This window comes from Akebia trifoliata, chromosome 1 (genome assembly GCF_017979445.1).
Source record: "Akebia trifoliata isolate Shusen 1 chromosome 1, ASM1797944v1, whole genome shotgun sequence".
In the NCBI taxonomy this organism is placed as follows: domain Eukaryota; kingdom Viridiplantae; phylum Streptophyta; class Magnoliopsida; order Ranunculales; family Lardizabalaceae; genus Akebia; species Akebia trifoliata.
Window position 1 is genome coordinate 2,140,389 of NC_141375.1, and position 27,764 is coordinate 2,168,152.

At 34.2% G+C, this 27,764-nt stretch overlaps 1 protein-coding gene across 3 annotated transcripts; it reads right to left on the bottom strand.

Annotated features, from left to right (window-relative positions):
* On the bottom strand, window positions 1–27,478 carry DCL3 (dicer-like 3). 3 transcript variants are annotated; one of them, XM_086434037.1, is made up of 26 exons: window positions 27,389–27,478; window positions 21,771–21,894; window positions 21,478–21,658; window positions 20,727–20,840; window positions 19,680–19,814; window positions 19,465–19,534; window positions 18,619–18,683; window positions 17,748–17,879; window positions 17,481–17,633; window positions 15,473–15,608; window positions 13,996–14,101; window positions 13,715–13,907; window positions 13,469–13,629; window positions 11,055–11,273; window positions 10,660–10,925; window positions 9,472–9,746; window positions 8,871–9,361; window positions 8,656–8,753; window positions 6,441–6,652; window positions 6,130–6,339; window positions 4,841–5,317; window positions 3,455–3,727; window positions 2,970–3,296; window positions 1,991–2,243; window positions 687–798; window positions 1–481 (listed from the first exon to the last, which is right to left on the bottom strand). In XM_086434037.1, exons 2-26 carry the CDS (start codon window positions 21,860–21,862, stop codon window positions 274–276), a joined length of 4,959 nt encoding a protein of 1,652 aa, XP_086290163.1. In that variant the 5' UTR covers window positions 21,863–21,894; window positions 27,389–27,478; the 3' UTR covers window positions 1–273. The 3 variants fall into 3 exon arrangements, with proteins under 3 accessions (XP_086290163.1, XP_086290154.1, XP_086290147.1); XM_086434028.1 differs by lacking the exon at window positions 27,389–27,478 and having other exon boundaries at window positions 687–795; window positions 21,771–22,098; XM_086434021.1 differs by lacking the exon at window positions 27,389–27,478 and having other exon boundaries at window positions 21,771–22,098.
* Window positions 27,479–27,764: the final 286 nt, after the last annotated feature.

Below are 27,764 nucleotides of genomic sequence, written 5' to 3' on the forward strand. Positions count from 1 at the left end.
TTCAAAATGGTTGTTCTCTTTTCTTTCTATAAAATGTTAATACATCAACCTAGCACATTTGCAGAGGTTGGAAAACATGTTCATGTCTGTATTTGAAACCTTTACAACACATTAAACTTGGTCGACAATCCCCAAACCAGCCAGCCATTCCTCTTGTGCCTTTCCAAGTTGCTGAAGCCGAAGATGGAACAAAAAGAAACCCATCCATGGTCAGGTACCTTACTATTTCTGCATAAATAATAATGGGTCACATATTATACACATTTGATCTCATCACAGAGCCTCGATTACACATTTCCCCCGTCTTCCAAGCTCATAAAGCATGGCAAGTGCTGCAGAATCCTTGGAACTATTCTTATCAGCTCTTTGATCTCCTGTGAGTTCAATGGCACCAAAATTTGGTATGTGCAAGTTAATTCTCGATACAAAAATGTTGAATCCCTTCCTAATGTCAGAGCCCTCACCAATTTCAATGGGAGATCTGTAGATGTTTAATTAACAAAAAAAAAACCCTCAATTAGAAGAGTGTTCAAAAACCAGTTGTAATACTTCATGAATGGAGAAGTGCACAACACCCCCCCCCCCCCCCCCCCCCAACCCACACACATGCACACAAAATTGCAAAGGATTAAAACCAAAAAATTAAGGAATATTAACGAGCATATGAAGAACTTGGTTTTACTTACCTTGACTTGTGTTCTGCTGTATGGAATGTAGGCAATGGCCATTGCAGTCTTTTACAGAGCTCATATAAAGATGTCCGCGGGCCTCCTTTCATCATTTTAATCGCTATAACTACTAGAAAGAACAGTTTGAGCATTTAGACACATCACTTAAGAACATTTAAGTGGCGTAGCACTTCGGAGAAAATTCGGATGGATTTAAAACATCTCTTGGTAGTTTATGTCCTTGTTTACTAAAACAGCACACAACTCAAGTAGTTAAGATGCTGGATTCATGATATGAACAAGTTGGCAACCTATCATTAAGTACAATCTCCTCTAAACCCTGGTAGCAGAAACAGCTAATATTTTAGAAAGAGTCGTTCTAAACTGACTTCCTTTGATACTGTGCTCAACACTGCACTGATGTGACAGTGTGCAAAGAACCATAGATTTTTTCCTCGAGATACAAGGAAAAAAAAATCAATGGTTCTCTGCACACTGCCATGTCAGCACAGTGTTGAAGAAGTCAGTTTAGCAATTTTCCTTTCAGAAAACCTAGAGTTACCTCTCCTCCTCTTGTTGGTCTAAAGGGTGCTCTAAATGGCATAGTTCTTGAGAGGGATTATATTTACTAGTAATTAAATTTCTCGGCATAATGGTCAAAATCTTGCAAATATTAGAAAGGCTTCCATGGAATTTAGATGTTCAAATATAATACAATAGTTAAAGTATTTCATTTAATTTTAGAATTGAGTTGGAAATAAAAAATTAACCTTCCCACTATATTTTCAAATGAAACATAATAAAATTTGAATATATATGTGTGTGTGTAACCTATACCGGACCCATCTTTATCGCACCTCTTTGTCTTCCACAAAAATTAGATGATTAAAAAGTAACTTAGTTTAGAACTTAACCCCTTTTTTCCATTTCACCTATTATATGGGGTTTTTGTCGCCACTGCAAGTGGAAGACGTGTGTGATTGTGTGTGCCATTTTGGAGAAAACCCAAAAATTTGGAGACAACTATGCAAAAAATTAGGTACCTAATGGCTGTGTATGCTAGGTTTACCATTTTGCCCACACCAACATATTTGTTTTTGAATAGCTCCAACACATTGCATGCAAAAGCTCAAAAACATCCAATATTCAAAACAGCATAACTTGGATGTTGGAACGACATTTGGAGATTTCAATCAAGTGGAAGTTGGAATAAGTCAGGTGCTTCTTTTAACATAAATGTTGCACTATCATGCTCTACATTGTTAGCTAAAGTGCTTTTAACATAAAATCCAGAACAAGAAAACCTTTGGGGTTATGCTTACCTGGAGCAGCGAGACTGGGATCCAACACTTTTACAGAACAATCATCATCGAATGATGGATCTACAATTGGTTCAACTGATGATGAGGTTTCAGTTGTCTTTTTCTTTTTTACAGAGGGTTGTGCCACATAATCTTCCTTATTTGATTGCCTGCAGACACTGACATCCAAGTCTTGGACAGCGGAACTGTCAACATATTCTTTTTCAAGTTTCTTCCTCCTAGAAACGCATTGAGAGTGCGAAATACCTCTTCCCTGTTATTACAGGTTTGTAACAAAGAACAAAGATCAGTTAAAGAAAGTGAAAACAAGATACAGCATGTTTTCTCTACAAATTGGACTTGATGACATTGGCAAAAGTTTAAGCAGTTTTCTAAAACTAAAGATAAATCAGTTATCAAAAAAAAAAATTAAAAAAAAATTTCATTACTTATTATTTAGGAAAAAAATAAGTTTTTAAGTGGGAAATAATTTTTCCAGTAGAAATTTTCTTCTGAGAAACTTGTCATTTAATACTTTGGAATGAAATAATATGGGAGCTAAATGGAAAAATCTGAGATAAAAATTGAGAGATATTATTGGCACACCAATTGTTTACTTACAACACACCAATCCTTTTGAAAATAAATAGTTGTTTACATATAGATTGGTGCGTTACAAGTAAAAATTGGTGTGTTAATAGCAGCTCTCTAAAACTTTCATCATTTTGATAAAAGCTTCCGGCTTTTTATTTCTAGAGTTGCCAGAAGAATCACAGAACTGTGGGGTGACACCACAACATCTTTAGTCTGTCAAAAATACTTATTTTGTCGCCGCCAAGTCAACTTTTACAGGTTCTTATAAAAAAATGAAGTAAAATCCAGCAGTTAGAAATTAATCTATGTTTCCAAGAAAATAAAGAAATTTGATGGCAGTAGATTGGATCTCCTGAAAAAATTAATGAGCAAGAGCATGCAAACATTATGAGGAGCACCAACAAACCTCTAGGTCCTTTAATAAACGAAGAGCTGCTTGTCCCTTTGCAGCCTTTTTGTTCCTCTCACATCCGACTCCTATCAATAGAGTATCTTTCATTTGAAGCCGAATCTCAGCATTAACCATTTCTCCTTCATTGATACAGGTTTCTTTTGTAAAATACCCAAGATGACTACAGAGTTCATTTAGTTCACGTAAGGGAGGCAATTCAAGATTTTCAGGTGTCACAATAGGAGAGAGTAATGGCTTGAATATACTCCAGACTTTATCAAGGTTAAATTTGGTATCAACTAGTATTGCCCCTGCAATACTCTCCAACAGATCTCCAAGAGCCTGTAGAAAGAAGGGTTGTTCGAACTTAGAACTTCGGAAAAAAAAAAGTACATATACAAATCACCAAGAAGAAACCCTAGACATGAAAGATCACCATTCATGAATTTTGAGAAAATAACAAGATATAAAAATTAAGACCTGCCAGAGAAATAGCTTACCTTAGGACATTTAACTTTTTGGTGTGACTGAGAGTTGTCTTGCAAACCTGAAATGTACTCCACATATTCTGTGATTTGTTGTGAGAGCAATCCAGAAGAATGCCGAAGATGCTTTTCTAGTTTATGTCTTATTGCAACCTGAGCAAAATTTTCATTATTAACAGAGGCCGAACGCAAATCTGTTAACTCCCCTGGATCAATGTCTGTGTGGCTTTGAAAGAGATGCCATGTGATAAGCACATCCAATACAGAATCACCCAGAAATTCAAGTCTCTGCCAATAATCGAAGGACAAGTTATAAGCAAGCCGAAATGGAATGATTATAATAAACATAGTTGCATGCCCTGTGAAAATCATGTCTCATGCATTCAAGAATACCAAGATATTCCCCCAGATATCAAGAAGGATAAAATCATCCATTTTGAGTGAGAAATTCAATTTCATGCAAGAAATCTATCTTTTGAGTCTCACAAAAATCTTTTTGAAACAATTTTGCTACATAAATTATTCGAGGAACCGTTCAATTTTTCAGGATTTTAATATGAATTTTTCTTCTTGTTTTATTTAGTGAACTGGTTTCTTAATGAAGCCAAAAACAAAATAAAAAAGAATGAGAACATGTGTATAAAATTTTCAAAAATTTACCCATTTGCACTCCACTTGCACAGGGTCTACACGGAGATGATGAAATTCCTAACCTGATAAAAAGTTCACTTGAAATTGAAAAATCCAGGTGTTCAATCAAACTGTTACTTTAGGTCAACCTTGGATATCTATTCTACCATAGAACATCTTTCAAAAAAAATTCTTACTGTATAACATGAATGACATACCATTTGTACTATTATGGTTTTGCTTTCTAAAAGATGCCTCTATACTATCAGTTTGTGATATTTCATTACTTAGAGAAATTTTGTGACGTAACAAGGGTATCTACATCAACATCTTTTAAGTAGCCTATATTTACAATACTACTAAGCTTCTTCATTCAACCCAACTATGTCTACCCATTTTGTTGTGATTTTTCAAAATGTTCAATCCATAAGCTGGTTTGCTGTGAATGTCTCCAAAAAATAGCTCTTTCCAAGATTTTTACAATGATCCACAAATATATATAAATTTTGCCATGAAATTTCTGAAAATACCTTCACATAAGTAATTTTTTCTGATCAACAAAGATATAAACAAGTGTACCATGGTTATTCTACCTATCCACTTAACTTTATAATAAATACTTTATCTATAACACTTCTATCATTCAGAAACCTAGTGTAAAAAAGAATTGATAAATACAACCAACACAATCACTTGAACTAAAACTTGAATAAAACATGTATTCCTCCTAGTGATTAGAGTCCATCCAACTGAGTTTCATTTTTGTAATACCTGATAACAGTAGTTAACCCCCAATTCTTGCTGAGAACCATGTGTTGTCGCTTCTAATAAAAGACCCTTGCTGGCAAAGCAATAATCAAGCTTGGATTCCAGCATTTGGAATTCAGTGGTTTCTGGAGTGCAACAATACAAAGCTGTGTTGTTAATGGCTTTCTCTATCAATGTGAACTCAAGTTCAGCATCGACACCCAACCATTTCATTACAGTAAGTGCATCACTCAATCCGCCGCTAACGTAATAAGCTCCTATCAGTGCTTCAACACAATCTGCTATAGTCTTAGAGCATATCCACCTATGACCTCTATCACAAGCCTTTCCAGCCACGATATTGATATCTTCAGTTTCAAATTTTCTTTCCAGAGGTACTTCAGAAGTTTCCACCCCACACTTACAAGGAACAGGGCGTAAAGAACGCTGTCCCGGAGCAACCCAACGACGGGGATCAAATGCACTATCTCGTATGTAGCCCTGAAATTAAGAAGCCAAATGCATAATGATTCACAAGTGACAATGCAATAAAATATTTCAGAAACACAAAGTTCAAACTCCCATGGAAAATTTGGTGCATAAAGTAGAATCTCTTCCACTATGAGAAGATGTCCCTTCGTCTAGGCATAATTGTGGAAGGATATACAGTCTCATCCTCGGAAGAATTGTGGTCCCAAAATGCATATTTTTCTGTTTACAATTGCATTTCCTCTCCACTTACTTTGTCTATTTGAAAATATACCACATTCATATCTATCCAACGTCTTTGCCCATATGGTTTCATAAGGAATCAAATCGCACAGCCAAAGGATGGGGTCATGGGCTTGTCTTTTTTTTTTTTTTGTGGCTAAGTAAAGATTTTATTAATTAGCAAAAATAGGGGGGGGGGGGGGTGATTGAGATGACCACCCCAAGAAGTACAACAAAGATGGGTTTGTCCATTAGATACCAACAAAGAAAATTTGAATAATGACTCCCATAACCATGGTGTGGATAAAGAACATGTTCATAGGGAAGAAGCTCCAAATAGTTGGAGGGAACATCACTGTAGTTCAATAATTTATTCTAATGTAGACTTGGCTCATTTTCTACCCCTAGTCGATCTGATTCTGGGTATCAACTTTTGCTAGAATACTTGACTATATACGATTGTAAATATGTAGTTAGACAAAAAAATACATGTATATGTTTCCTCTGGCATTTCAGTGAAATTCAATTTAGGCCAACAAGGATATTAAACAGGATCCCAATTAGATTTAAAAGCACAATGGTAGTGAATAAAGGCCACATACCTGTAACTTACGATTGGTTCCCAACTTATGAAGTGTTGAGTTACAAACAGCCCATGATCTACGGGCAGATAATTGTCCTTCATGTTTATTGGGATATTGGAGGAATAAACTGCAGCTCACAGCATATTTCAGTATGGAGTCCCCCAACAATTCCATACGCTCAAGAGAAAAGTTTTCACAACATCTAAGTGTTGTTAGTGCCTCCAGAATCTGTGCATAAAAATCCCTTTCAGTAGAGTAATTACGTTACTACAACAATTCATTACCAAAAAACCCCAAAAAATGAAAATAAAAATAAATAAATGACTAACCAAAGAGCTTGATATATTGCAATTGTTAGGATGACAAGAAATTTCTTCCCTAAGCTGGCTAGCCAACAATAAGGACTCCAATCGGTGCATCAAAGAAGGTAGTAAGTAGAAAGATTTTAGAACACTAATTGGTACATCGATATTTACTACAAGCTCAGGGGGCATGTGTACGTGATTTAAAGGCTTTTCTACAACCACGTCACGGGAACCACCTGTAAATAAACTATAAACATTAGTAATTAACATATAAAATCGGGGCTACATTGCTCTTTCATAGTATAATGGAACAAAATGATATCACTGAAGCATTAATTTGTCAACAAAGAAAAGGTATTTAATTTGAAATCTAGCAATTTTTTTTTGGTGTGTTGAGTTATGTAAGCAAATTCACTGAATATTTCAATTATTATTTCCATGATGTTTAGATTTGAATCTCAATGATGGATGTCTTTACTTTCTAACTTCAAATTGATATTGGTGTTAGATAATTATTGATAGCTTTGGTGTTTTTACGTTATTGCAACTTTGTGATAAATTATTTATTGTTGCATGGTCTCACTGTAAATATATAGAATGGAGTGCTAGAAAAAAGTTATGTAAATGACACATGCTTTCTACTTGCTCAGATAACTGATGAAGAATTTTCGAGCAAACAAATAAGAATCCCAAATAACTACATTGACATTATTAAAAACATGTAAGTTGGAGCATTAACTAATGTGAGAATCGTTAGTGATGAGACAAAGGTGTTTCTAGTTACAATGAACTTTTATATCCAAGGAGAGGTCCATTGGGCTATGTCATTTGTAAATAATGTAGTGATGATGAATGGAACTAGAAATAACATGGATGCAAAAGTAGAACTTTAGCAGGGACATTCAAAGGGTTAAAATAAATGTGCCAGGAGCACCCCGAAGACACCAACTTCTGGTATTTATGTTTGATAGTCCATACAGAAGGGGAGATTGGTGAGGACGTGACCATGGAACTAGTGTTGGGTGGCTAAAATGGAGATGAATTTCTAGATTGTTGTGTGATCGATGCATGCCACTCAAATCAAAGTGTTACAGGGCAGCAGTAAGTCCAGCTATGCGTCATGGGTGAGTGGTTAAAAAAGGAAAGAAAAAAGAAGAAAAAGATATGAGTACAATCAATGAAATCTAGTATAGTTCCAACCTTCCCATAGGAGATGAAACAGAGTTGATCAAGATATTTTGAGTAATATACAATGAAGACAAATTAAGCAACCAAAAAGAGGGCACACTTTATGGCAAATTGAAGGTTCTGAAAAGATCAGTGGAAGGCTGGAGATGACATGGATCGAGATGGTAAGGAAATAAGCAAATATGAATGCCTTGATTGAAAATGTGATAGTTGTATGGAGAAAAAGGTTTCCGTTGCCAACGCAAAATTTGGGATAAGGAATAGATGATGGTGGTGGCGATTTACAGCCCATCAAAAATAGGATCGTTTATAATGTCCTACTTTTGGTAAAAAATTTTGCAGACAGTGTATCATGCCACTCCTATCATCATCTTATAAGCCATAACACCATCATGCAGTAGTATAAGTGCAGCTAGCTTAGTTGGTAAAGTCTATGGGTAATCATACTATAGACCTGGGTTCAACTACCGTCGTCATCAAGTTACTAGTCTCATTAAAAAACGGGCTTACCAGATTTTAAAAAAAAAAGTTGTAGTAAAATCAACTTATGGAAAATACTGGTTGTATCTTTTGTTACAAGAATTTTATATCATTGCATATTCTCGAAGAATTCCTACAAATATTACTGAATGTTACAATTAGATTTGGTTCAAGTTGCCCACATTTTTTATGTGCGACCCCACTGCCTCAACCTTTCGAAAGTCAAAAATATAGAAAAAGGTGATCTAACAAGTCGGTTTAAAAAATACTACATTAGACCATTTTCAGCCCCAGCAGCAAATGAGTGCTACTTTGTAGTGAATGGATTTGACTTCATGCAGATGTTTCTTTCTATCATGGACCCTCGTCCCAAACATGTCATTCAATCAAAGCTTCTTAGAAAATACTTATTAAGGTGAAGCTACAATTCTAGTATCAACTTGACTGATAACATATAAGAATAAAAATAATGTAATGCAGTAATGGTAGAAAAGTTGAAGAGAAAGGGATTACATTCATACATGATACAGTAGAAAAACTAAATGAATCTCAATTGTGCAAATAAACAAACCTTCATTTTTGGACTTTGCAAGAAGAAGGTTGTGTGGGTTGTGACTTTGTTTTAATAGCAGCAAAGGTTGTCCAGGATGCTGCAGCACAATTCCATACCTGGATAATAGGTACTGTTAATACTTTTCAAAAAAATAAAATAATAGGTACTGTTAATAAGATTGAAACATTTATTCTAACGGAAAGAAAGTAAGAAAATCTACTGAATGAACTCACTTCTTGTTGAAGTAGTCTCTGAAGGAACTATACTTCAATGGGATAGCACCAGACTCTCCATCAAATGCACTCTCAGCAGATTTATCAATCACCACATCAAGCACAGAGTAAATTCTTCCTGTGTGAATGGCTAAAACAACCATATCTCGAAGATCGCTTCTACTGACGGAACTAGTAGCCAAGTGGATGGCATCTGAGTTTTTGGAATCTGACTCAAATGATGCAGAACAATCCTCATCACCTACCAAATAGCGTTCCTTCAAAAACTCGACCACGGAAGCAGAAGTACCAATTCCCCTCCAATCAATTGTAAAAGGTAAATGACTTTGACTAGAAGACTCGAGAGGTAAAAGCAAATACATGTTTGAACTGCTCCATAATGATTTATTGTTGGTCTTCAGTAAAAATTCTCTTTTTTTATTGGATCCAATAAACAATTTTCCAAATAATCCATTAAAGAAAAATTCCTGGAATACTCTGGCTTTCTTCACCTGTTGTAGAGAAAAGTTAAGACACCAAAAGCATATTGAAATAAATTAATAAATGAGACTTTTTTTTCTAAGATAAAACAAAATGAGATTTTCTAGTTTGTTACTAATACCTGTTCGGTATCCAACTGGATTTGCCCACAAGGAGAAACAGAGGACTTCACCAACTTGTTAGGAATCAAGAAAAGTTCCACCGCTGAATTTGCTATATCATCATCAAGTTTTGCCTCAATCAAAAGAACAAATCCAGAATAGTACTCCTCAACCAGTTCACAAGAGAAATCTATCTTATATGCATGTAAAGTGACTCCATCAGTCTTGTCTCCCCAATCTCCAGATAAAGCACGAACAGCAATTGACCCATGTAGTTCCTTTCTTTTTGTTGTTCCTTCAAGCACCCAAAATAACAAGTAGAATTCAGTGCATGTTATTTGGAGGGCACAAACAAAAAGCAAAATGAGAAACACCCACATAGCCATCCATCAAACTAAATACGAAGTGAGATGCATCCATATGAACATCATTAACCCACCAATAACAATTTCAGCATTATTTTTCTTTTGTCCTAAATTATACAACAAGTTATAGCAATGTAGCCCAAATTCCCAAGTGTTACCGTTTGGCATGAACACTTCATCAGTAGCAATATATTCTTAGAATAGGCGCCATTGTTATAGCACGCAATAATTGTTTCAAGTACTTTATAAAATTCACCAACATCATCATAAGCTTGAACTCAACAAATATCCTACATTATTGAAGAATTTAGCTATTAAAGAACCCACAAATGTGTTATTGAGAATTGAGATGTGATCCAATGTAGGACTTTTGTGAAGCAGAACAAGCCAACCATTTATGTGAATAAGTGGATTTCTTTAGAAGCTCTTCATCAATATCATGCCAATCATCTCTTTGAACAAGTGCTTACTTCAGAAGAGTTCCATGAAAATCATCCACAACTGGAAGTATGGAACGAGGAGAAATTTAGTTTCAATCCAGGAGTCTAAGTTTATTGCATATGTTTGTTCAAGGAGGCTTTCACTCAAGGGTTTCATGCCAAGATGCAAAAATTCTTGGGTTGAGAAGGTCCACAGAATGATGAACACTATATGCTGATATGCTACAAGAAATAGACTTCCAAACAAGGCGATCACGATTCCAATTATTGTAGAAATGAGTGATAGGAGTGACTCTAAACAAAGTGAATAGCTAAGCATGATAACTCCAAATACGCCAATAGCTTAAATTAATTTGTCTAAAACAACATTTGTTTTACTAAAAACACAATAATGACCCCCTACCTGCACCAGAAGCAGAATCTTTAGTTTTCCCGACGATATCATTTTCCAAAGGCTCTTCAATGAAAGGAAGAAGATGATCGTCGAGAGCCCCCAACTCATGAAGTTTCTTACAGGCCTCCAAACACACAAGCTGCTTTGATAGGTGAAGACTTCTTGTAATAGGGCCCACGATTCTTTGAAATGCCGCATTCGGAGGTAAGGTCAATACACACTCGTAAGACCCTTCAGACAATGGCCACTGAAAATCTGGTTTTGGAGTGAAGTACCTACAGAAAATGTTGAATGGTTAGGTCCTGAATGTACTGGACAAAAAGGGTCTAACAACAAAAAATTATTAATGAAAAGACAGAAGTAACTATAAACTGAAAAGTTGACATGGGAAGAAAAACTCGTACTTGTCTCCAGGGAGCTTTTCACAATATCTGTAAATTAAACTAACACTAGAATCTGCAGTAACTGATGCTCCAGTGGACTCCACAAAATAGGCATTTTTTTCCTCGATACAACATAACTTAGAAATGCAAGCATCTGGGTCTCTATTTGACGTTGTATATGTCATAGAATGCACACTTTGGATAATGTCATGTAACATATTCCTATGTTTGTTATTTCCCCTGTATATAAGAGTATAATTAGCTGCAAAAAATATGAAGAGTGCAAATAGTTCATATGGATCACCATCATATACAAAATGTCTATTAATATGAATAAGGATATTGGAGGTTCAACCAACTATTTTTACAAAAATATAGTACAAACATGTGAGATATCCAGAGAGGCCCAAATGTAATGCACGATCGAACACATATCTAGACATGACTCCTGTCATAGTTAATTGGGGAAAAAACTAATAAAAGTTTCATCAAGTTAACATCATAGAGTCAACCTACATTCAATGATGTTTAATTTACGGAATTGTCAGAACAATAGGTGTACTTTAGGTAAATATGCATGTGCTATGCCTCTATGGGACCAAGTCTTCCCAGAGAAAATTGCTTTGAGGTAGAGCAATGGTACAAATTTCCTTTTAGCTAAGAAGGATACAAAGCATTCTAGGCAAAGCAACATAAGGAGTTCCTGACAAACTAACAATAATGACTTTTTGATAAGAAATAACCCCTTGTCGTTTTATAATATCTTTGGCACCAATTTCTTAGTACATAAAATTATACCAACAGAGGAGCTCCAAAGACTAATGCACTTTAAAACCCAAAATTGCATTGCAAAAAGAATATGAAAGTCTATATGTCTGTATGGTTACATTACCTGGGCTGGACTGGCTCATTAAACTTCATAAATATATGGGACAGATAGCTTAAGCTAGAGAAAAAAAAAAAAAAGGTACTTTTTCTAGACTTCACCTTAGTGTATTAGTTCCTCCTTATTAGGCATGAATCATCATCAAAGCATTATCACAAAAAATCTGGTATTTGGATATTTTTTATACTGCCATTTCCTTTCCCTAGTTTTCTTCTTTCCGAAAATCCTTTGAGGGTTAGACAGTTAGTTGCTCCTTGCCAAAAGTTTTCTTCTTTTCATAAAACAAACCAGGGATGGTTTATTTTGATGATAGTTTAATCTACAGTCCTAATTCAGAGACCCATTATACGACCTCAAAAGACAAGATAAAGTCTATGTTAACTTGAAGAAGTCCATATCTTTTTGTCCCCAAATTGTTTACTAGGTTTCAGAATCCCCTAGTTTGTACGTAAACATCAAAATTGTAGAAAGTTCCCTACATTTCTCATAAATAACAACCACCAAAAAAAAAACCCTAGAATCCATTAATGGTCCCCACATATCCAAATTGAGCCCATTGGCTGGGAATACCTTCCACAAAAGGGGCATGAATTAGAAAGGATAAAACCCATGGTTCAAAATATCTAAAGTGATCCAAACCAAGTATTGAGCACACACAGCCAATAAAACAGATCAACCCATGGCCATAGTAACAAAAAAAAAACTCCGTTTTTTCTTTAAACTCTCGTTTAAAATGTGTTTTGTACCTCTAACTATTAAAACAATAAAAAAAAAGTCGACTTTAAAATAAATAAATAAAACACGTTTTTATGTTTTAAACACGACTTTTACGTGTTAAATGTGTTTTTTATGTTTTTTTATACAAAAAATAACCCATGTTTTGTAGGCCTATATGGTTAATTTCTATAGCCTTATGGTTGTTTGTTCTTTGGTTTATTTTTAAATGTAGTATTTGATGATAATGGCTTGATGTTATAATTTTTTTAGTTTTTTCCGTAGTGTGTATTTTGCTCAAAAGATACATTGATCGGTAGAACTTGTTTGTTATCATCATATAATGTATAATTATGTGTGGAAACATGTTATCATACATAGATATTCGATAATAATTTTTTGCTCAAAAATTTATTGTAAACTTAGAACAAATGTCTAAGTTATGAATATATGTTTTCGTAATTTTTAATATATATGTATATATTAATATTGTTTTTTTCCTTGTTTCTTTCCCATTTTCCGAAGTTTTCCCTTTCCATTTTAAAACCATATTCTGTCTTGGTGACTGGATATGAGGACAATTCCACAACATACACAAAGCGTGTAATGCACATGCTTCCTCCTAGTTTCAATAAACTCGTCTCCATCAAAACAAAATGGATCAAAGAAGGATGGAAATAATAACTATCAAGCAGAAAGATATTCAATTGACAACTGAACAGGAACGTGAAACTAAGCTACAGATGCAAAACATCAAAGAAATAATGAATATGGTGTAAAAGAACACTTCTTAGTCTGATATGAATTATGAAACAAAATATCCATAGGATCATACCTTTCAAGCATAAGGACATATTGGGAATCATTTTGTCGAGCTCGCCCCCGAGACTGGACATAACTACGAACTGTTTTAGGCAGGTCAAAACGTATCACACAGGAGCAGTTCGGTACATGAATTCCCTCTTCAGCCACATCAGTAGTGAATAACAGGTTTACCTAAATAACATGTTTTATTCTTTAGAAAGAGAAAAATTAAAACTACAGCTAGAACTTCAAATTAGTATAATATTATGTCAGATACCTTTCCACAGCGAAATGAATCCAAAGTCTTCTTTTGCATTTTCGGTTTTAGTGCGTCTACTGATGCATTCCCTCCGGTCAAATATGAAACCGTAAAATGAGATAAATATTTTACCTTCCCCATGAATCTTTCAATTACTTTTGCCGCTATGATTCTCTCAACAAAAATGAGGCAAAGCACACTCTTGGACTTGCTGAAGCCAGAAAAAAAGTGTAAGAATACAGCAACTTAGATGACGCTAGAAGTCAGGAGGTGGGTGGGCTAGCGTAGTAGTTGCTTACCCAAGCGATTGAAATATCTGAATGAGTTCGTATAGTTTAGGAGAAATATAACCCTTTTTAATTGCCTCTAAATGATCAAATCCTATTTCGAAAAGATCTTCATAGCCTGAAAAGATGGCAAAAGATAAGTTTTAGTAGGGAAGAACGATTGCAAAGCCAATAGCGAATCAACTAGAAAAATGATTTGTATAATAGAGCATCGAGAAGGAAAAAAAGCTTCTGATCATGATTTCAAATCTGTTTACTGCCGTAAACAACTAAACTATCAGGTAAAAGTATGACTTGACCAATCATGAAAAGTAACAACGATATTTTGCACAACACTGCAACAACGATGGTATCAAGAAAGTAGAAGCCTAACATACCTCCTTATTGCAAACATCTTCAATGCACATACCATATTTTGCACATAATAAAAACAAGAAGCCTAACTTCCCTAAAGGTAAGAGAAAATACAAAACCAAAAGAATTTTTTATATATAACTGAACTAAGGAACAAGACTCATTTATCTGACCCCAAAATTTTCAAATAAGGATTTTATGATGATAGCCAGACATATCAGTCATTAGCATAAACATTCCTATAAACAGCTGACCCAAAATATTGGTTTCGGAAATATGGATCCGATGGAGTTTAAATATATTTGATTCTAGAAAGAAGCTTCTATGGGCTATCCTGCCGTTCGCAATTGCTTGGGGTCTTTGGAGAGAACGCAATAACAGGATTTTTCATAGCAAGGAGAGCTCGTCTCACATTGTGATTTTGGAGATCTTGGGTTTGCTCTTCCTTTGGTCTAAACTGAATAGAGAATTTGAGGGAGTGTGTTTCCAAGACTTTGTTTTTAATTGGGATAACATGTGTGGTTTGTAGTCCCAAGTAGGACGTGTTCTTTTGCTTTCTTTCTCTTTTCTTGTTGTTTTCTTGTCTTGTTGTTTGGGGGCTACCTCAGCCTTCCGTTTGCCTTTCAATTTATATAATTTATATTTATCAAAAAAAGAATAACAAGCAAATCGATCTACTTGACAACTAGCTTTGGATCTTCACCTAATTATGTCTTATGTTATGTACAAAAAGCACGCCATCTTTCTATCTTCCTTTTCAAGAAATTCCAATTCAAGATGTTCTACATCATAATGAAAGGACATATTCCATGATTCTGGGGCAGTTACTGGGATAGGATGGGAAAAGCATGATGATTTGCAACCCCCTCCCCCCCCCCCCCCCCCAAAAAAAAAAAAAAAAATAGCATGTAAAAGGAACTATAGAAAATAAATACTATGTTGATTGGCAATAAACAATAAAATGATATATCAACAAGGAATCAAAACAGAATAAAGAGAATCAAAGCATTGTATGCTAACTCATACACACCCAAAATATATAAATATATATATGAGGACACAATATGTAGTAACTAGTTCAACTTTGATAAACTTCATAAATGCAAATCAAGATAGAAATCGATTGTCATCATACCAAGTGGCAATGATTCTTCGAGTATGTGTAAAACTTCTTCAACAAAATATCTGCACTGCACAAAACTTGATCTATACAATTCGCATTCCTCTGTGTTATTTGCAAAACGAACAGTCTCTATACAGACTTTAGCAGCCTACAAAGCAAGTAAATAAAATTATATAATTTTAGAAATCAAAACCAAGTGAGAGAAGCCCAAAAAGAAGAGATAAACAATTGATTTCAAAAAGCAATTGATGAGAACAGTAATGTAACCAATTGTACATATGTCATGGTTTAGTAAAGGGTAAAGTTATGATGCTCATATGAATTATAGGGCAGAGTTGACTATCATTCTAATTATATTGTTCTAGTATCTCATGCCCCTACCATGCCTTAAGCAAGGAATAAACAGCATGGCTTATAGCACTTGACCATACAGCAGGCCTATGGGCCCCATGTTAAAGGAAATATATTAACTAGGATTTAGATTGTTTTCCAACTATCCAATCACAGGCATGAGTTCAAGACTTGATCGATCTCAATTTGACTCTGTCGAGTCGTAATGGAGATCAGTCTGGTGCCTAGCAAATTCCCAATATAAAATCAGACCCCCCCTCCCCACCAACTTGGCCGATTTTTTTCTAAGCTCAGCTGAGTCACCAGGTTCTAACAGGATTTGAAGTTTTTTGTGAATTTAAATTATTTTAAGATTTTAAATTTCTGTTATTAAATATAAAAGTGAGATTTTTATTATTGTGGCATGTAGTAATCCAGTTTTAACCATAGGAACAAAGTTCAGATTTGGCAATTACTCGGTGGGGGTCAGTTGGATTTGATTCAAATAAATCTGGTAACAATTTTCGGAAATTTTAAGGGATTATACAAGTAATGTCTTTTTTCTATAGATAAAAGATCAAAGGTTAGCAGGCAAAGTTGGGTTCTAGGGGATTTGAACCTAGGATGTGGGAACAACAATCCACACATCTTACCAACCTAGCTAAGTTGGTACTTCATGTCTTTGGGTTTCTTTCCAAAAACCCATGATCTTCAACCTCCCTAAAAAAAACTATCTCGCTCTTCAAATTTGAAGGTTGAAGAACATAGAATCTTGAGAAGGGTAAAAATTTTGCCCTAGAGGTTGAAGACAGGTTTTTTTAGGGAAAAATCAAAGTTCTTTTAGAAATGAAAGAATAAGAGAGTGTTTAAAACTTTGGAAGAAGAAGAATGAAGGTTGAAGATGATGGATTTTTAGGGAAAATCGAGGTTGCAATAAGACAATGAACAAGAAGAAGATACAGTAGATGAAGAAAGGCGGGGTTTAGAATTGGGGGGAATTTTTAAAATGAAAAAGTCTTAGCCATTATATCTGGGGTGGGTGGGGGATTAATTGGAAAATCGACGATTAGTTTGTCGATTCACAAATAATCAGTTGGTCCCTATGCCAATTTTTTGGAAAAATTTATCGAATTTTATGACAATGGTTTTAGCAGGAAAAAACTAGTTACACTTGAAATATAAGTTAGTTTTGCCAATATGGTTGTTGAATTGATTAGAACCAGTTCGGGAGGAATTGGCTCATCGGTTCAAACAAGAATCGGCCCATATAAATCAGGATTAGCAACAACCAGTCAATCCCAAAAATCAGTCTTTAAAACTATGTCAGGAGGGCCATGCATGTAGCTTCAGAGTACCACAGATTTTTAAAATGATACAATCACCACAGATCCCGATATTTGATAATATTTACTCCAGCTATTTTTGTGAGATCTAAAATGTTGTTAGTGGATCCAAGATAGATGCTCCATAGAGCATTTTGATCCTAGGATGTTCTCCTTATGCGTAGAATTTCCCTGTAGGAAACCCCTTAAAATATGTTGCCTATTAAGGCTTAAAAAACATCATTTTGAGCATAATCAACAATGCAATTCTAAATAGAATCGTACAATATAAAGAAATTTAATAATAAACCTAAGACTTCTACCATGCAATATAATTCTTCATGGAGCTAAAATATATGAAGGCATACCTCATGAGCACATATAAACCCTAGATTATCTAGGCAATGTAATATCTTCTCATGATACTTGGACAATTTCTTTCTCAAAGCCTTAAATGTTTCATCTGTATCTTTATATTGACTTGGCAATGACTTTTGCAGATCTACCAATGCAGTATCAAACTGTTCAGGCAAAAGAATCATATCAGAATATCTTTCTTATGTCAAAACAAAATTTACAAACCAAAAGTAAAACTAACAAGGAAAAAAATATATCAAAAAGAGAATTAGGATAACCTTAGACCACGAAGATTCCAACTTCGTTTTCAAATCTTCATGAAGAAACAAGTTAGGGTCATAGTATCTTTTGATTTCTTCAGCAGAGGGAATAAATATTTCCAGTTCGGTTCTGTCCTCAACGGTATAGATCTGAAGAAGCATATAATAGGGACTTATGATTCATGAAAGAAGTTTAAAGCACACAAACAGGGGCAGATTATATAAAACAACAATTTAATAATAATTCATAATATGACTACATTATATTAGTTGTTGGCATGTGCATTTGCACATGAATTTCAAAAATTAGATTGTTTTAGAAATTTCAAATAAATAGTCTAGATTTATAACATGTTGTGTTACTTAAAGGTAATTTAAATGTGCTGCTAGGGTAAAGACCCCTCAAAATTATGAGTTATTGCTCTTTGACATTTTGTTAGAGAATTTTAAAAAATTAGTTTAAATTATATTATTATAGGTAGATTTACTCGAAAGTACTTTTATAATTAAGTTTTTTTCTTAATATAGGTTTGCATCAACCTTCTCTCATTATAAAAGCTAAGATATTTATGTTTATATTGATCGTTTTGTTAGATATCGAAATCATCATGGATATATATGGATAAGTGTTTTTTCGAAGAAAGTTGTGATTCTCACTGACCCAGAGTTAGGATTTTTCAGTTATTAACTAAACAAATAAAATAAAACAAGCTTCACTCCTTTAAATCAAAATTGAACCTTGGTATTTAGTAATCATTCTTGACTCAAGGGGAGGCTCTGGGTATAATTGAATGGAGGAGCAAAATTCCTTCAATCAAACCCCAAATCAAGAATGATTACTAATTAGTAAGTTTCAAAACACACAAACACATTTCGGAAAAAAACTGACCTTGGAATCTAAGATGCTTTCAAGGGTTGATATTTGGTCCTCACAATCCATGGCTGATGAGACACCTGATATGTAGATCCACATTAAAGAAAACGAGTATTAACTTATAGCAAAAACAAATACCAAGTGGCTGCTAGACTAGAAAATATAAAATCAATGGATGAAAAGCAAGTGCAGTGAAAATGCAGATCCCAAACTAAGATGGGAAACATTAGAATGAATGTCATAATATGGAAATGATTTTTCGAGCATTAATCTATGGGAGAAGGAGCTGAATGTCATAATATGGAAATGATTTTTCTGATGCCAATTACTTCCAGTTCCCTTAGACAAACTCTCTTAAAGCCAAAGGAAAGCTTAAACTTGCAACTACAAAGTTGGGGAAACAAGTGAATGAATAATAGGCAAAAAATCAGGTCTCAATTTAACATCTTTAAAAGTGTACAACTACATGGCAGCCCACAATAATGACATGTGCCCTACTTTTATTTTTATCGGGCTTACTAATACTGATATAAGAATGCAACTCCTTGACATACAACTTGGCACAAAAAAGGAGATTTTCATAGAGGTTCCATTTTGTTTATCTGAGATCTCATATTAAAAAGCAAACAAAACTATGCAAATTGAGAAAAATGAAACTTCATATCCAGAACAGCATGATTGTTACATTCTAATAATCTGAAAATAACCACAATGGAAGAAAGATCTGAAGAAGACTGCTTTAATGGAAGATTTGTGCAGTCAATCCCATATATTAGGGCTAAGGCTATGATGATGAAAATTAATAAGAGAATAAAAAGTTATAAATATAATCAATCTAAATTATTTAGAGGAGAATCTTACCTTTTCTAATCACAGGGGATGCTGTCATTCCAAAAACCTTTGGCTTGTTTCCAGCCTTATGATAGAATTCCTATACCAAAAGAAAAACTAAAATACGATCACATCTAACCAGTAAAAAAAAAGGAAAGAAATGATTGAGAGAAAGAAACGAGTAGACCGAGATATCGTTCATCATAGTATGTGAAAGAGTATTCAGCCTCCAATGAGACTTCTACCTTCATTATTTTTGTATACGGATGGTTTCCGGTGGCACGATGGCACTCATCAAACACCATTAGACATATCATATCTAGATTCAAGAATGCCTTCCTTAATGCATCCAACAATATCTGGGGGGTCATCACCAGTACCTGTATAATATTGTTAATAATAAAGAATTTTAATAGTCATTGTTGAGATACATTTCATCATCAGCAATAGCATACATTTTAAGAATTATCCACATTGAATCTAAGGGAAAAAGAACAAGTAAACATGAACTCTTGGATGGTTCAATTCAAAATGCCTATTTAGCTAATCATCCCAATAAACTGTCATTTAATCAATGAAAGATTCATGATAAAATAAGTCAGACCAAAATAGGTTGAACTAAGTGCAACTTGAGCAAGGATGTGCATAAAGATCAGATGGCAATTTAGATCGAGGGCAAGGACATATCTCAAAACAATCATTTCAGTTCTCGGTTTGCTTATAAGGAGGGAGACATCGAGGAGGATGTTTTTATTGAAACTAGAGCTAGGTAAATTTTACAAGACAACAAAATGACCAATTATGCTTTATGGATTAGAATATTGGGCAATCGAGAAAAATATATAAAGAATGAGTGCACATCAACATATAAATATGCGTAGTAAGACAATGAAAGAAAGGAAAAAAAAAAAAAAAAAACTAGAAATGAACACATCAAAGGGTACCTCTAGTATGTGATAAAATAAAAGGGGTCATTGGGATGGTTTAGCCATGTACAACAAATATAACAAATGTGTTAGGGAGAAAGACCACTACATTGCAGGTTGAAGACCCTAAGAAGACCACGCAGTGAGAGAAAATTGAAGACGAATCGATATCGTCGTAATCAAAACCTTATCCAGAAAATTTAGGGTTGGCTATGGAATAGAACAGCACAAGAAGATTCGATTATCTCACCTTAGATAGTTAGAAAAAGACTCTACCTTGCAATGATGAACTTCTCATATAGAATCAAAATATACGATGTATGTGTAATTTATAGATGTAAATCTTGAAAGGAGAAAAAAAAATACTTCATGTTGACTTATTTCTCTTTCCCAGCAGTTAAGATCCCATTCATCGATTCCCTTGGCTCCATAATACTCTTCCACTTTAAAATTTGTGTGAGCCTTTATCACTTCAAATTGCTGCCAACCATAACCAACATTCTCAAGTAGTTAAAAAAAACAATTTTTACAGAAAAAAATCTAACATTTACTAAAATTTTGAAAACAAACTTAAAATCACCCAAAAATTTGTGTGGACCTTTATCACTTCAAATTGCTGCCATCCATAACCAACATTTTTAATAAGTATTAAAAAAAAAAAAATCAATTCCTCCAGAAACAAATATGATACTTTACTAAAATTTCATGAAAACAAACTTAAAATCACCCAAAAAATTTGTGTGGACCTTTATCTCTTCAAATTGCTGCCATCCATAACCAACATTCCCAACTAGTTTTAAAAAAATCAATTTTTCCAGAAAAAATAAATATAATATTTACTAAAATTCCTGAAAACAAACTTAAAATCACCAAAAAATTATTTTGTGGACCTTTACCACTTCAAATCGCTGCCATCCACATCCAACATTCTCAACTAGTAAAAAAACACAGTTTTTCCAGAAAACATAAATCGAATATTTTACTAAAAAAAAAATTATCTTTCCGCAAAACAATAACAGAGAGAGAGAGAGAGAAAGTTCGAAGGAAAAATTCAATCTTTCCGGTTCTAAAGTGCACTTAATGGTAAAAATCAAATTCAAAATCCATGTTATTTTACCTGATTAACTAAATGAACCGTTGGAGCAAGGAAAATAATCAACTTTTTATCTCCATTGATCTTCAAACTAAGCCCTACTTCCATGATCAACATAACAGCGATCATCGTCTTTCCAGCACCAGTATCCAACACTGCAATTGTGTTCTTTTTGCATGCAACTTCAAAAATCTTCTTTTGATAACTAAAATCACACACACAAAAGGGGAAAATATAAATTCATAGACAAAACTAGAGAGTATCAACTCAAACCAAAAGAAATTAAAAAAAAAAAAAAAAAAAATCGAAATCAAAACCTTCTGGGATCGAAGTTCTTCGGGAACTCCGACAACTCTTCCCCCTTGGCATGATCATCTCCACTAACAGCCAAAATCGGCTTCGATTCCATAACTTCGAAACTCCGTTTCCGGGGATTTGAATCTGTAGAAGCAGCCATTGTAGAAGAAGGTGAACGAAATAGGATTACTTTATCTGTGTTTGATTCAATAGGCACGAAATGTATGAAACCCTAGAAAAGCTGTTTAGTGATTATGTGAAGTAGCAGAAGTACTGTTTTTGATTCGATTTTGGGAATAAAAGAGATTTGGGCGCCAAACGCATGAGAGTTTGTTGCCGTTATAAGTAAAAAAAAAAAAAAAAGAAATAAATAAGAAAGAAGTAAAGTTCCATAATGAATGTAGGCATTAAGCAGTTAAACTATTGCGTTCAAAGGAAGTAATTATTTTTTTATTTTTTATTTTCTTTTAATAATAGGTATAGGGTTAGTGGTTAGTAGATGAAGTTGAGTTCAATGAGGTTTGAACCTAAGATGTGGGAACTATCACTTAACTAAATTGATGCTTCAACTGGGAGATAACTATTTGTTACAATATTTTTTATAATGCGACCTCGATGTCGTCCACTTTTTCATTATTTTTTATAACATTGTCGAAGCCGTCAGATCTGCAAAATGAATGGTATATGAGCCATGCAACAAAAATATAATTAATAGTTATCCCCCATGCCGACTCATTTTATTATTATTATGTTAAAATTGCGGGATTTTCCCTCACCCTTGTGAAATGGAATTAGTCTTTATGGTCGTGTTCCAACATGCAAATGGGTAAGTCAAGAGGTTATCCAGTTTCGAAAATAGAGAATGAACCTCTATTTTTGTTTTTATCATGAATGGATTGTTCGAGGGTCATGTATGAGTTAGTAGTTGCTCAGTTAGAAAATCCCTTTTTTTTTTATTTTAAATGATTTGTGGCATGTGCAAATGCATATGTATTACTCAAATTTCAAGTAAGATTAAATTTATTATATAATTATTTTAAGATTCATAAATAAATCATCTAATTTTATAACATAGCTTATAATTTAATGTAGTGAAGAGTATTTGGTAATCTCACTGTAATATTGAAGATTAAAAATATATTTTTGTAATTTCAATAATTAACTAATATGTTCATAGAACATTTGCAATTTTACTCATTTTAATCAGAAAAACCCTGTCAATTATTAAGTGAGATAAATAAGGAAAAAAAGCTAGTGGTTCAAGGAGTGGATTTGATTAGGATTGTATAGGTGACTAAGAGGATAAGTTGCCTACATTAAACATTAAGAAGGATGCTTAGAAAATTATTTTTGAGAAATACAAGCAAAATAAATTAACTACATCTTAAGAAGGATGGATAAGTGGTATATAATAAGTTTGTTACAATAAAGTAATCTATAGTTTTATCAACAAAAATAATTTAAGTAATATCTTGCAATGCTCTTGCCAATAATACCAAAAGTAGTATAAATCGTAGTTTTAAACCTTGAAAGTTGGACTTGACTTGAGTCAAGTCGACTACTAGTGAATTGATTTAGTTGAGTCATCAAACAAAAATATATTAAATTTTATAAATAGTTTAAAGTAAAATTTAATGTTTTGAATTAAATAAAAATATTTATTTTTGTTCTCCACACAACTCGATCGAGTTTCTAACCTAACCCTGATGCCATTCTAGCAAACTTGGTAGAATAGACAAGCTGATTCGGTGATTTTACGAGTTGACTTAATGAGTTGATTCCATAAGTTTTGGGGCCAAATCACCTTGAAATCCAATGAGTCAAATTGTTTCAACCAAGTTTCAATTTGATTCGATGAGTTTTAAACTATCCTATGGACAACATGCTTAAGAGAATGGAAAGGGACCTTATGCTTATCTTGGACCTTGGGAGAAAAAATTGTTGTCAAATGGAGTTTGTTTTTGGAACAAAAGATCTCTTAAACAAGAATCATAAGAACCCATGATCCTTGGCCTAACTAATGGATCATATTAATGTTAATGCTTCATTTGAAAAAAAAAATATATAAAATAAAATAAAGAGAAAAAATCATGGACAATTAAAAAATGTTAGCCTCTCCATCAACGTGACTGTTGGGATGTTAGAGATTCTCAAGAGAAATTTATCCATAGTGTAGACATGGATTTTTCATTGAAAACTCAATCTCTACTTGGATTTGGAGTTGTCGTAATCATTTTTTAGAGTAGGGTGTGAATGGGCATTCGAAAGATAATTTTGAAAAATCATTTTTTTTGTAGTGACTTTTATATGGATTTGGCACTAGCTTACTTAAGATCTAGGTAAGAAGTCCATTTAAGAAATAAGAAAGGTATTAGGCACCCTATTTCCTTCACGTTGGATGGTAACTTATGACTTGGTCATTTTTCATTTTTTAGAAAATCTATAAAAAAAAAATATTGAAAATGAAATTTTGTACCCTTAAATTTTAAGGGATATTGATTTTGGACCTAACTTGTGGGGGTCACCTCATTAAGATATGTACCCTATTGTAATTAGACCACAAGCATTTACATTTTTATAGAGGTAGACCTTCAAAATATTCAAAAATGAAGAAGTGAAAGGAAAATGTTAGGAGAAAGAGAATGAGATGGAAAGGGGGAGAGGGGAAATTATTTCATAGACCTACCTTGAAGCTGTGACTTATTTTTCTTCTTTTTCTTGAAATCTTGGCATTTTTGTTTTCGATGATATATTTTTCTTAAATTTTTGGAGAAGAAAAGAAAGAATTGATGTGAGTAGAGATTTTAGGTTGAGAGTATGTTTTTAGATGAGAATTTGATAGAGATAACTTGAGAGCATTTTTTTGGATTTGTGAGAAAAGGGGATTCATATAAAGTTGGAGGATAATTTTTAGGGATAAAAGAGTTCAACCCTAAAAACAAATGGAAATAACATTTATTTTATTTTATTTTCCTTTTGAAATTTTCAATTATATGAGAGTATGAATGGAATTTGTCTTAGGATTTTGAGAGATTGGTTGTGAGAATGACATGTGGAAGGTAGGTTAGATGTAAAGTAAGGGATAGAGTAGAATAGGGTGGTAAAGTGATTTAAGGGATATGATGGGGGTAAGAAATAGGATAGGGTGGTGAAGTAAATTTAAAGCATGTGTTGAGAGAATGTCCTTGGCTTGAGTTTTATGGATTTGACTATTGGGCTTGGGTATTGAGTAATGGTTGAGTTGCATTAGAATTGGTTTAAATCTATTGGGTTTATGAATTGGGTTGAACTTGATTAGGTTAGGGTATGTGTAGAATTGAGTCGGCTTGAGAAGTAAGGAGGTGAAGGTATAAGGGGTAAAGATTTATGATGGGAGATGGTCCACTTTTAGCCTATGGGCTAAGCAAGAAGGACTTAGGTTATTATTTGAAAAAAAACAAGCATTTTTTGAATATTTTGGCTCTCAAGTCCGTTGACGATTTTTTTTAATAAAAATACATTTTTTAAGCTGTTTCAAGTGGGGCCCATTCAAGTTGGGTGTATACACCTAGAAAAATGTGTTTCCTTAGTTACCAATCTCTAAGAAATCTACTTTTGTCCTCAAATCTCAACGATCATATTGATAGAGAGCTTCAACCCAAATTTTCCAAGACTTCCTTAACCTTAACCCATAGTTGTGGCACTTTCTTTGAGATTAGTTCCAATCTTCTTGGGATAAATACTTTTTTCCCTAGGGACACATTTTTCTTAGGAATCCCTACCATCCCAATGATCATGTTGATGTAAAGTCTCAACTCATTGGTGAGGGTGAAGCTGCCATTTAGCTAAGTGGTAAAAGCTTGAGGAGAGTTGATCCCATGACCTAGGTTCAAACCTCGTTGAACCCACTTTCACCTCAATAACCATTAATCCCTTTTTACTTAGGGTATGTTTGATTGCACATGGAAAATAGGGTGGAAAATCAATTTCCATGGAAAATGACATTTTTCAAGTGTTTGATTGCACATGAAAATGAAAATTCATTTTCCACTCTAATCAAAAAGTCCACAAAAACATGGATTTCACTTTCCCACCCATATGGGTGGGAAAGTGAAATCCACCCATATTTTCCATCCCCAATTCTTCCCCACTCATATCTTCTTCTTCCCTACCACCATCACCACCACCATTACACTAACCTCGTTGTCATCGTCGTTGCCTTCGTCACCGTCGCCATCGTCGTCTCCGTTATCATCATTTTCGGCTACCTTCTCTCTCTCTCTCTCCACCTCCTTCGCCACCACCACCACGTTCTCCCCCGATCTTCCTCATCATCTTCTTCATCACTTACCTCCGTCGCCGCCACTGTCACCACCATCACCACCACGTTCTCCCATCTTCTTCCTCACTTACCTCCACTGTCGCCGTCACTGCTACCATAGTCATTGCCTCCGCAACCACCGTCTCCGTCGCAGCCACCCTCGCCGTCACCTGTGCCGCCGTCGCCACATCCTCCCCCCTCCCTCTTCCTCCTCATCTTCTTCTTCCTCTCCCCCTCCTCCTCTTCTTCTTTTTTCTCATATTTTTTCCATGATTTTATCCAAGTAAAATCAAACAATAGAATTTGATTTTCCAGCCCTACCTATTTTCCACAACTATTTTTTCCATGGATTTCAAATTCCATGGAAAATCACTTTCCATGCAATCAAACATACCCTTCGGGGAAAAAAAATCCTCTTTTGGTGAAGCTTGTATTTTCCTTTCTAAAATGAACTTTTCTAACCTCAACATATGGTTGAAGAGGAAAAACACAAATTTCCTTGAGATTAGTTTCAATCTTATCTGGATTAATCACTTTTCTTAGGGATACATTTTTCGGCTCTCCATCAACATGACCAATAGGATTTGAGCGACAAATTTCCTCAAGATGAGCTCCAATCTTACCGGAATTAATACACATTTTCCTAGGGATACATTTTTCTTACAAATCCCTATCATCCAAACAGTAATGTTGATGGAGAGCCTTTACCTAGAGGTTAACATTTTCCAATAATTGATGTTTGGTATGTTTCATGTGAAAAGGAACAAAGAAATAGTAAAAGAAAAATAAAAGAGATAGATGTTCTAATCACTACATAAAAAAGCCTATATTTGATGGCCCAATGTTGTCGAATTTCATAAAATTCAACATACCAAGGCGTCAAAAATTTTACTGTCAACTTTTTTTTTTCAACGGACCAAAACCGTCAAATTAATGAAGGATGGGAGAAATTTGATGGTTCTAAGCCATCAAATTGGAGATCATAAAAAATTTCAATGGCCATGGGCCGTCAAAATTTGGTTTCTTAAATTTGTGGGCCTTGGCTTGTCAAATTTTCTTGTCAAAATTTTTAGTTTTCACATAGTGCATAGAGGTGGTGATGGTGGAAAAGATGAAGAATATATGAATTTTAACGAATGAAAAGTAAATAGGCCGAGTGTGGGTCAATTGAACCCCGTCAATTATTATCAGCTAGTTTTTTTTTTTTCTCAATAGATCAAATGCAAAATTATGGTTTTAGGGGATCGAAAACCATTTTTTTTCCTTATTTTTCTACAAAGCCAATTCAAGAGATGAGAAAAAGAAAGATCGCAGAAGATAGTGAAAGTAAGCACTAACCCTTTGTTCAAGATGAGCACACGCCAATGTACCCCTAATTCTTACTCAAGAAGCCAATTATCTCCTCCACCAAAGAACCAAGATGATGACCTAATCAAGTATCAAGACGGAAAAAAATCAGAATATGTTTCGAATAAAACAACTTCTTTGTTGATTTGGTGTTGGTTCATGGACAATCAAGTTGGTGATTTATAAGTTTAACTGTTGAAGTACACCTCAATATAATTATGACAAAATCTTTCAAAAGGGGAGTATATCCCGAAAATCACGCATTTGAATATTTCAATACATTATACATTTATTACAAGCGATTTTACCTAAATTGTGCATTGAGTACAAGTAATGATATCAATGAACTCGCTCCCCTTGCATACAA

Coding starts and splice junctions, on each gene's coding strand:
- DCL3 (XM_086434021.1), bottom strand. CDS start 21,910: ATGGCTGCTTCTACAGATTCAAATCCCCGGAAACGGAGTTTCGAAGTT. Junction 6,653..8,655: donor TGCAAAGTCCAAAAATGAAG/GTTTGTTTATTT, acceptor GTTTATTTACAG/GTGGTTCCCGTGACGTGGTT. Junction 5,318..6,129: donor GAACCAATCGTAAGTTACAG/GTATGTGGCCTT, acceptor TCTTAATTTCAG/GGCTACATACGAGATAGTGC.